The 9,955-nt window shown below is 32.7% G+C and overlaps 1 protein-coding gene across 1 annotated transcript; it reads left to right on the top strand.

The window, feature by feature from the left end:
• The first annotated feature begins 4,291 nt into the window (after positions 1 to 4,291).
• On the top strand, positions 4,292 to 6,861 carry LOC107811469 (putative late blight resistance protein homolog R1A-10). The gene is made up of 5 exons (XM_075256825.1): positions 4,292 to 4,362; positions 4,465 to 4,547; positions 4,670 to 4,965; positions 5,052 to 6,344; positions 6,523 to 6,861. The coding sequence occupies exons 1-5, from the start codon at positions 4,292 to 4,294 to the stop codon at positions 6,859 to 6,861; spliced, it is 2,082 nt and encodes a 693-aa protein (XP_075112926.1).
• Positions 6,862 to 9,955: the final 3,094 nt, after the last annotated feature.

The following is a 9,955-nucleotide window of genomic DNA, read 5'->3' as shown; positions in this document are numbered from 1 at the left end:
CGTTAAAACCTTAACTAAAATAAAACCCAGTGGGAAAAAAATTCTAGTAAAGGAAAAAGAGTACACATATCTAATAATACGCCTTTTGGTTGCCTCGTTAAAATACCTTGCAAGGAAAACTCAGTGGGACAAAACCTTGTAAGGGAAAAAGAGTGCAATGTGCATTAACTCCCTCTGATGAGAGCATCAATTCACATCCTTGAGCCTTCACATTCCAATCTTGTGCACCATCTTCAAGAGATCGTTGGTAGAGATTTGATAAATAAATCAGTCATATTAACTTGAATGAATATTTTGCACTTTGAAATCATCATTCGTGATACATATATAATGTCTTCATAAATATCGTGGAATGGCTCTTCAATATCTCCATAGAGGTATTCTCGCTATCACTTTATCATGCTTATAGTTATAGCAAGATACATTTGTGCACAAATTGCATGGAGGAAGTAGTACTTCAAGATCAAGAATTGTATATGCTTCAAGCAACTTAAATCCTTCATGGATTGTCATATAAGTTAAGTCATATAAGCCATATAATAGACTTTAGATGCATATTAAGTTTTCATGTCATGCTAGACATATAAGATATCGAAAACTGATTGCACATGCCATTGACTTTATACTTTCAAGTGTTTGAACTACATGTCCAAAACTACATGTATTTCATATGAAACCAATTCTATTCGAATTGTTTCTTCAGACTTAAGATCCTCATACATATTTCGTGCTATCATAAATGTCGTCGACGAACATTTTATATCGGTTCTAACCTCCTTATTTTTCATAAAGACATAACATAAAGATCTCTTCATTCATATTTTCAGGTACCTGAATCTCTCATGAGATTTTATGAAGTGTTATGTCATGTGATCTTCTAGATCACTTGCCTCCTTTATTATGATCATTTTGATCATTTGCTCATCTTCTTTATGAAGAAGTTTAATTGAAACCGATCTGTCTATACACTTTAAGCGTACCATAGATTTTGTCCTTCTAGGACTTAATATGAGCATTTTCAATGAGAATATAGTTACTTTCTTTGGGTCAACAAATGCGTATGGCATGCTCTGTAATATGTTGCAAATGAATTATCTTTTTATGAACTTCAAGTTCATATTATCTTATTCGAGGATCTAGATATACAAATGATAATTCATTCCACGTAACCTTTTCTCAACTGTTTATTATGTATCCCCCTCATGTTAGAAAAACTAACTTGTTTCCTCAACTTTGAGAATCCACCTTTGTGCGTTATGGTGTTAATCCAAATGTACACCGCACATCAATAATAATAAGATGGAATTATTTGGTTCCTGACCTTGAACCACTTGTGAGGGGAGAATGTAATATACTTTGGTATATAACGTATATCAAATTGATATAGATAACTTTGTTCTCATAAGCAATTGTTTAGCTATTAAGTGAAGGCACTCAGTAAATTATTTTGCTAAACCAACTGTGATGCAAACCAACTTATCAAAATGGATTTCTTGAATAGAAAATCTAGAAATTATGCTCGAAATTAAATTATTGAGCAAGTTACCTCGCAAAACACCAAGTTGCGGGTTAATAATAATTGCACATGTTACCATCTCATAGATGCATCTTATGTGGTATACATGGCAGGTGAATGGGCCCATATTCACCTTTATATTTCCAGCATTCATGGGATTCAATCCCAATTTTAGTTGGTCAATTAATTAATAAGAACAAATAATGTAAGAGAATTTGTAAAGAACTTTCTAGTTCTTTAATATTTACCTATGTGAATTCTCTATTATTTTTGCACATCATACTTAAATTGATATGGATAACCCAAATGCCAACTGAATAAATTATCAATATTGATAAAGTTCATATTTACACAATGACATGTGCAATTATCAATAAAATCAAGTTTATTATGATATGTGTTTTTATATCAATAAACATCCACTTTATTGTCGTATTCGTTTATTTGTGTAGTACAAACTGGAGAATAAAGCGGGTAACGTTTCACATACATATTACCCAGCTACAAGTTGTAGTAATAGAAGATATTAAATCTTTCCTTTATTTATAGTCTCAATATAATCAACCACTTTCGCGTATACTTTGGAAACTGAATAAGTTTCTTTGAGATTTACTACAACACAATATCTTATTGGCAATCAATTGTATTTCTCTAAAATAGTATAATTGGCTCTTCCAGAGTTCTCAATAAATTTTGTATATTCATCAACATCCATATGGTGAATATCTCTTTTAAAGAGAAGTTATAAATTATGGTCATGGTCAAAATTATATGCACGATATGTTTCTTGCATTATTATTGTCCTTTAATAATCACATTGCCAATATATTTGGCATACAATAGGTACGTGACCAATGATCATTCATGCCATAATAATGACATTATTTTCTTATATCATCTCAAACCTTCTTCTAGAGGTGAGTGTGGTATATTCGCTACCACTAGCGTGTTCATATTCTTTGAAGAATGAATATGTTTTCATAAATCAGATGTTGCCACATTCACATCATGAATGAACCATAATCATCTATATGTGCTTTATAAAATCTCATGTCAAATTAATGACACGTATTACTTTCACAAAGTGAAAGATTATTTTGAGAATCCTTATTATTTCCATTATCACAATGATGATGATTATAATTTCGTCTATTGTCACGTCCACATTCATTGATACCTTCACGGTAATAATTTTGTCTTCTTTCAGACTTATCAAATACTGCTATCACATTCTCTTAAGGGAATGAGAATGGAGCAAATTCAATGGGACGGGTTTTCAATTCTTTGCCCACAATCATACATGAATTTGATGATGACAATGCATAGAAATTTTACCACTTTGGGTGATTATAATTTCTTTCAAACTCCACTAGAGTTACAATCAAAATTTATCGTCTTTGTTTGTATTTAAAATCAAATTGTAAAATGTCAAAAATTTGAAAGAGAAAGGTAAAATGCTTACCTTAAATCTAGAATTTAATCATGAAGGAAGTTCATGGAACAATTGATAATCATTATGCTCAATCCCAAAGCTTCTACTCAATTGGTTAGAGTCTCGTGCTGATAACGTGTTATGAAACAATAAAAGAAGAAGAAGAGTATTGCAAAGAAAAGTAGGGAGAGAGAACTCTTATTGATTTTGGGATGAATTACAATGGAATAGAACCCTCTATTTATAAGGAGAGAGTGACTTAGCCACCAAGTAATAAACCCTAGAATCTCTCTAAATATAGACATTCACCATAAATAAAATTCTATTTATAACACTTTACTATAAATAGATCTCTTTTTTTTATATAGGATTTAGGGAATAAAATTTTAAATTATATTAAATGATGCATACTGATTTGTTCAATAAATATTGTGACCTTCTTAAAAGGATCTTCTCCATGTGTATACAATTGTGACGGGCAAACTGTTGGAGTTAATAGCACGAGAAAAGAAGCTTCAAGAACAGGGAATTAAGCTTAAGATTAGGTTAAAAATTTTCTAGAAGAGAAGATTAATCCCTTTAGATATTATACTCTGTTCGGCCCACTTTAATTGTTTTTTTGACCTTTTTTTTTTTAATATTCACAATATTTGACTTTTCTCAAATACTATTAAGAACGAATTATTATTTTTTCCAAAATTGCACTTGGAGTAAAGAGTCTAGGAGTATTTGTTATATTTTCAGTATTAATATAGTCAACTCATTGTTAATTAATGCTAAAAGGTAACTTCCTTAATATGTGTAAAAATAACTAAAAAAATCAATGAGAGTGCAAAAAAAAGAGAATGATTTTTGAAGATGAATTATAGGCACCTTGAAGTGCACTTCCGGTACTGTCGGTGCTTGAAACAATTTTGTCTTCTCCATATCTCTAGAATAATTTTATATGAGGAGCTGAAACAATTTTGTCTTCTCCATATCTCTAGAATAATTTTATATGAGGAGCTATTGAACTCAATCACTTATTGTTGTTAGTCTTAAGTTTTTCTGTTGAGGTTTATCTTGCAGAGATACTCAAATTGGATCAGTGATCGATTTCAAGTTTTCATCGTTATTTCTAATTACGTAAATCAATAATTCAAACTTTGGTAGTCTAGTTGTAGTTTTGAGCAGGTGAACCCATGTTCTATCTCGTAGATCAGGCCTTAAAGAAGGTCCCAAGGGTTCGGTTGTTCGCCGATTCAAGATAGACTTCATCCACCGGACGCCCTTAAAGTGGACAGGAAGATTGAGACTCTTCAAACGGAGCACTAAGAGGAAGGTGTCCTGAGTTGTTGATTAAAATGCCCAAAGTCAATTCATTATGCTTTACTGTTAGCAAAAGGATTAAAGGATGCAAAAAGATCTTTTCAAGGTAAACTTCCATTCGAGAATCTCAATTGCTCTTTCTTATAAGAACCCAATGGACATGGACAAGCAATCATTTGTAACATAGTTTTATATGTACTTCCTACAGCTGTAAAGAGACCAAGCTAATGGACATGGAGAATGTTCATACTGGTGAAAAAACTCCTGCTCATGCAGCGGCTTCCACCCGATGTAACTTTTAATTGATGAGGAAGTAGTTGGTTTTGAGGATGAAGCAGAAAGTATAATTGAACAATTGACTGGAGGAACAAAGGAAGTAGACGTTGTCTCGATTGTTGGAATGCCTGGATTAGGCAAAACAACTTTGGCTAAAAAGGTGTTCAATCATTTTATTGATAATAGACACTTTGATGTTCGAGCATGGTGCTATATATCTAAGGAATATAGTTTGATGAAGGTGTTCTCGGAGATTCTTAAACAAGTCATAGGCAATTTGGATGGTATCGAAGATGAAGACATGCCTGACAAGTTGCGCAAGAGTATAATGTGCAAGAGATATCTCATTGTATTAGATGATATATGGGAAGTTAAGGCATGGGAAGAGTTGAAATTATCTTTCCCACAGGATGAAAATGGAAGCAGAATACTGGTAACAAGTCGAGATGAAGAAGTGGCTAGGCAGCTTAAGCACCACACTAATCCGCATTCTCTTCGATTTCGAACCGTGGATGAGAGCTGGGAATTACTTCAGAAGAAAGTATTTCAAGGAGAAATCTGCCCCCTGAAATGCTCAAAGCAGGACAACAAGTTGCTGAAAGCTGCAAGGGATTACCTCTTGTGATCGTCTTGACTGCTGGAATTATTGCAGAGAAAAGGCAAGCCTCTTTATGGCTTGAGGTCGCAAATGATTTAAGTTCCCATGTTTTAGAAGAGCAAAGCACGAAGATAATAGAATCAAGTTACGACCATTTGGAAGACCATTTAAAGGCTTGTCTTCTTTACATGGGATTGTTTCCAGAAGACTACAAAATTCCAGTGTGCGATTTGCTAAAGTTATGGATAGCTGAAAATTTTGTACAGAACATGGACACAGATAACCTGGAGGAAGCATCTAAGATTTGCTTGAATGGTCTAGTGACCAGAAGCCTAGTAGTGGTTACTAAAAGGAGAAGTAATGGTGAGATAAAGTATTGCACTGTTCATGATTTAGTGCGTGAGTTTTGCTTGAGAAAACTTACAAAAGAAAAGTTTATGCAACTCATAGTCCCATACAATCGATACCAAACTTTAGGTGCAAAGGAACCTCGGTTATGCATGTATGTCCATGACGATCTTGTCCGAGAATTAGTGCAGTACGAATATTCGTTGGATAAGATTCCGATGATGGCAGGGTTGAAGGAAGGGGAGTCTTTCGCTCAATGTCATGATAGGTCTCTTGAGTTCATTGCTCATCCAAAATTCTATGCATGGGACCATATAAGTCTTTTTCCTTTACTTGATAACTTTAGACTTATTCGGGTGCTGCATTTATGGGATATCTACTTGCAAAATTCGTGGGCTACAGCAATGCAAGCGGTAACTCACTTGAGATATCTTGCAATTTTTACCCAAAAGTTTGATTTCCAGTGGATATCACACCTACTCGATCTACAGAATTTGCGGGTGGCATGGAAAGATTCAACAGCACTTGATCCCACAATGCGTTTAAAGACATCACCTGCCATTTGGAAAATGCAGAAACTAAGGCATGTGGATATCAACAAATTTTCCTTCGCTTGGAAAGACAATGATCGAGCAATTTTTGAGGAATCTCCAAAACCTGTGTTACCGAACTTGAAGACTTTTGGCAAGTGTTGGATATACTTGGCTGATATGACTCCGGAGTTCTGGTGGAGATTTCCAAATATTGAACAACTCAAACTCCACTTTGTTGAACCAGAAGATGAAACTGTAACTAAATACTATGAGGTTCCCACACCAGAAGTTGATATGCCAAATCTTGAAAAACTCCCACTTCAATCTCTTGAAGTGAGTTTCTCACACACAAAGTCCACCTACTCAACCATGATGGGGCAGCTGTGTTGTCTTCCCTTCAAATCTAAAACATTTGTCCATTGATTGCATTTACCTGACGGGAAAACTTGTTTCAAACATTGCAAGATTGCCAAACCTTGAGCGACTCAAACTTCGTATGATACATTTAAAGAGCCGAGGTGACATATATCTGTCAAGATATATCAGCAAATGTTGGGATGTCAGTGATTACGAGTTCTTTACACTCAAATACTTGAAATTAGAGTCTTTTCATATGACAGAATGGTTCTCCTCAGAGGCATCCTTTCCCGTGCTTGAGAAACTGGTTATAGATCATGATTACACGCTTCGAGAGATCCCGTCTAGCTTTGTGGATGTTCCAACACTGCAGTTGATTAAACTGATCGCCTGCAGTGAGTCACTTGTCAATTCAGCTCTGAACATTAAAAGAGAAGTTGAAGAGATGACAGGAAGTGACAGTCTCCAAGTTCATGCCAAGTATATAAGATAATGGTAAGTAATTTCATAATTATGACATACATGCAAGAAGAAACTGACATTTTCCTAGATGACATTTATCAAGATAACTAGTGTACTTGCCCGCGCTTCGCGCAGTCATGAAAAAATCAAAAATGAAAAAAATTAAATATGAATTCTTACTACTATCCTTTTTCCGATTCTTATAATATCCAACAATGTAGGTCCTTCCTTTGGTGCTCAGTCCATTTTAGGGGACTCTCTTTTAGCAACTTAATTATTTTGATTGAGAATAGAGCAATGATTTGATTAAGGTTTAGGAATCTAAAGTTCTAACAGAATACATATGTTTGGAAATAAGAGTCAAAAAAACAGCAATTGTTACCATTCTAAAAAAAGAGCACCAAACAATCCAAATGCTAAGTGGGAAACAATCCCCAAACTCATCTAACACAATGGAACTATATACTTTAGCAAATATAAATATTTTCTGGTAAATTTATCTTAAAACAATATATGTACATACTATTATTGATATAGTTCTTAATCTTAACAACAAACAAACAAATATTCTTACACATTTTAGTAAAATACATGAAAGGCGTCAAAGTATTTTGGCTATTTATGTATTCCAAAATGGAGAAAATAAGATGTGTAAATTATATAAAAAAGAAACATAAGACAATTTGCATTAGAGATTATAATACCTTGACAAACTTAATTGCTTTCACTTCAAAAACTCATATTCATCAGAAATCAAATAGAAGTTCCATTTCCATGTCCAAAATAGAACGAAACAAAGAAGAAGAAAGCAATATCAACTGAAAATCATAATAATCTGCTACAAATAACATATTATTGAATCAATAAAATATATATAAAAAAAAAGAGGAATAGAATTACATCCACCAAATTAAAATTTGAAGAGAACAAATAACATTTGAAAATAATTATTATAAGGAAATTAATACATCAACGATTTTCGAAAAACAAAAGTAGGCCAGGTAAATAGTGTTACATCCAAAATAATAATCTTCTAAGTCAAATATTACAAATAAATAAAGAGCAAGAAAAAAAAAAGATTCCAAAAGGATTACATGATGCCAAAAGGAATGAAAAACATAGTTGAGAACAAAAGGACTATTTGAAGGGACTGACTCTTGGGTGCCATATTTATTTTTACTAAAATGAAGGTCATGGTCTTAAAAGTTATAATTGTGATAGTACTAAAGAGGTCATAAATATTGAGTAATTGCAAAAATAAGTAACGTACCAAAAGAATCTTTTCTTCGCCTTATTTCATTTATGATAGAAATTATTGGAACTATCAAGAAGGCTATAATTCATATTGAGTAAATATTATATTAAAATAAAGTGAAAAACGAAAAAATCGTAAAAAGATAAATGTGAATGAAAGCCAAAGAGATGTGTCACGCCAGCTTTATCATTCCCTACTTTATATTTATAACTCAACAAACTTTAGTATTACAAAAGGCAGCACAACTTTTAATTTTTACGTACGTTTATAATATTTTTGTATTTTTTAATCCTTTCCGCATCTTCTTGTATAATTAGCTAATCTTGGTCCAGTAAAACACGTTACTGACATTTTTACTAATTCATTATTATGCATTATGTGTAAACAAAATACATTAGAATCAATTGTCAATGCCAAGAATGTACCCTTTTTTTTTTTGGTAAGTAGAAACTTTTACTAATTACCAAGTAAACTTTTAACAAAAGCAATATGAAAATAACTTCTCAAAGCATAATAAGGTCCTTTCGTGTCTAATGCTAAAAAGTAATTTGTCTAAGCATAAATAATTCCCTTTTGTATATCAACATGTCAGAGTTCCAGGTAAGTTTGGTGTCTCAAAAAATATTCTGATAATTAAATGTTCATTTATTTTTTATTTTTCTTGATATTCTAAGAATATTAATACAAATAGAAATTATGATAATGAATTTGAAAACTGATAGTCTTCATTTTCTTAAATGCCTTTCCGTTTTAATTGAGCACAATGTAGACAGTTATTAATTTTTTAATAGAGTGTCTGAATTTTGCAGCAAATATTTTGAGGGAAATATAAGAGAAAAGGCCAAAAAAATGACAAAAAAGATAAATACAAATGCTGGATTTTTCTATTGCCCAAAGAGAGGTGCCACCTCACTTTTCTATTGCCCACTTTTATATATATATATGTTGGATTTTTTCTAAAGGGAGTAAATGGTAAATGGAAGAGGCGCCTCTTGGATTGCATCTCTTCATCTCACTCTTTTATTGTCTATAAATTTAGAGGCTTGGCCTCATTATTTAGACATGGAAAATCTGAAAATTTCTCCCCTCTTTTCTACATTGTTGCATTGTTTTTCCAAAATAACAGAAGTGTCAAGTGTGATTCGCTCCGTTTGTTGAGTTCGCTAAAGTTCTGTGATTTGTAGTGCCGCTATCACATAATAATTACTCCGTTCTATCCTAGGAGGAATTAATCTAAAATCTTGGGCAACAGTGATGGAATTAAATTTTGGAAATTTTACCTCATATAGCAAAGGTATACACCCTATTTATTATAAATCAAAATTATTTTAAAATATTATTTTTTATAGCTACCTTTTATATTTTATATCAAAATAAGTATTTATGGTATATGCTACCATTGAGGCATGAAATACGATATTTATGTTTTTCCTCTCTCTTAGATAGTTTGACATACTTATTTTTAAGGAGATTGTCGTTACTGTATTCATAAATATATGGCACGAATACATGTGAATACATGCGCATACAGCTGGACTGCCCTGATTTTAGGCGCTTTTTACTGTTGTATTCATGAATACAGCAACGCGAATACATGTGAATACATGCGCGTATAACTGGACTATCCTGATTTCAGGCGCTTTTTGTTGTAGTATTCATGAATACAACAGCGCGAATACAGCAGCGAATACAGTACCGGAACAACTGAATGGTAGCTACAGGAAGTAATTACGTATGTGGTAGCTATAGGAAATTAATAGCCACTAAACAATAGTGATTTCTGAAAATTCCTCTTAAATTTTTTGAGAACACACAAGTAACTTGTGGGCTCAGAATTATTTTATATTTTATTTGTTGAACTAACGTTTCT

Source organism: Nicotiana tabacum, chromosome 7 (genome assembly GCF_000715075.1).
Source record: "Nicotiana tabacum cultivar K326 chromosome 7, ASM71507v2, whole genome shotgun sequence".
Lineage (NCBI taxonomy): Eukaryota > Viridiplantae > Streptophyta > Magnoliopsida > Solanales > Solanaceae > Nicotiana > Nicotiana tabacum.
This window is presented reverse-complemented; position numbering and strand designations above follow the sequence as displayed.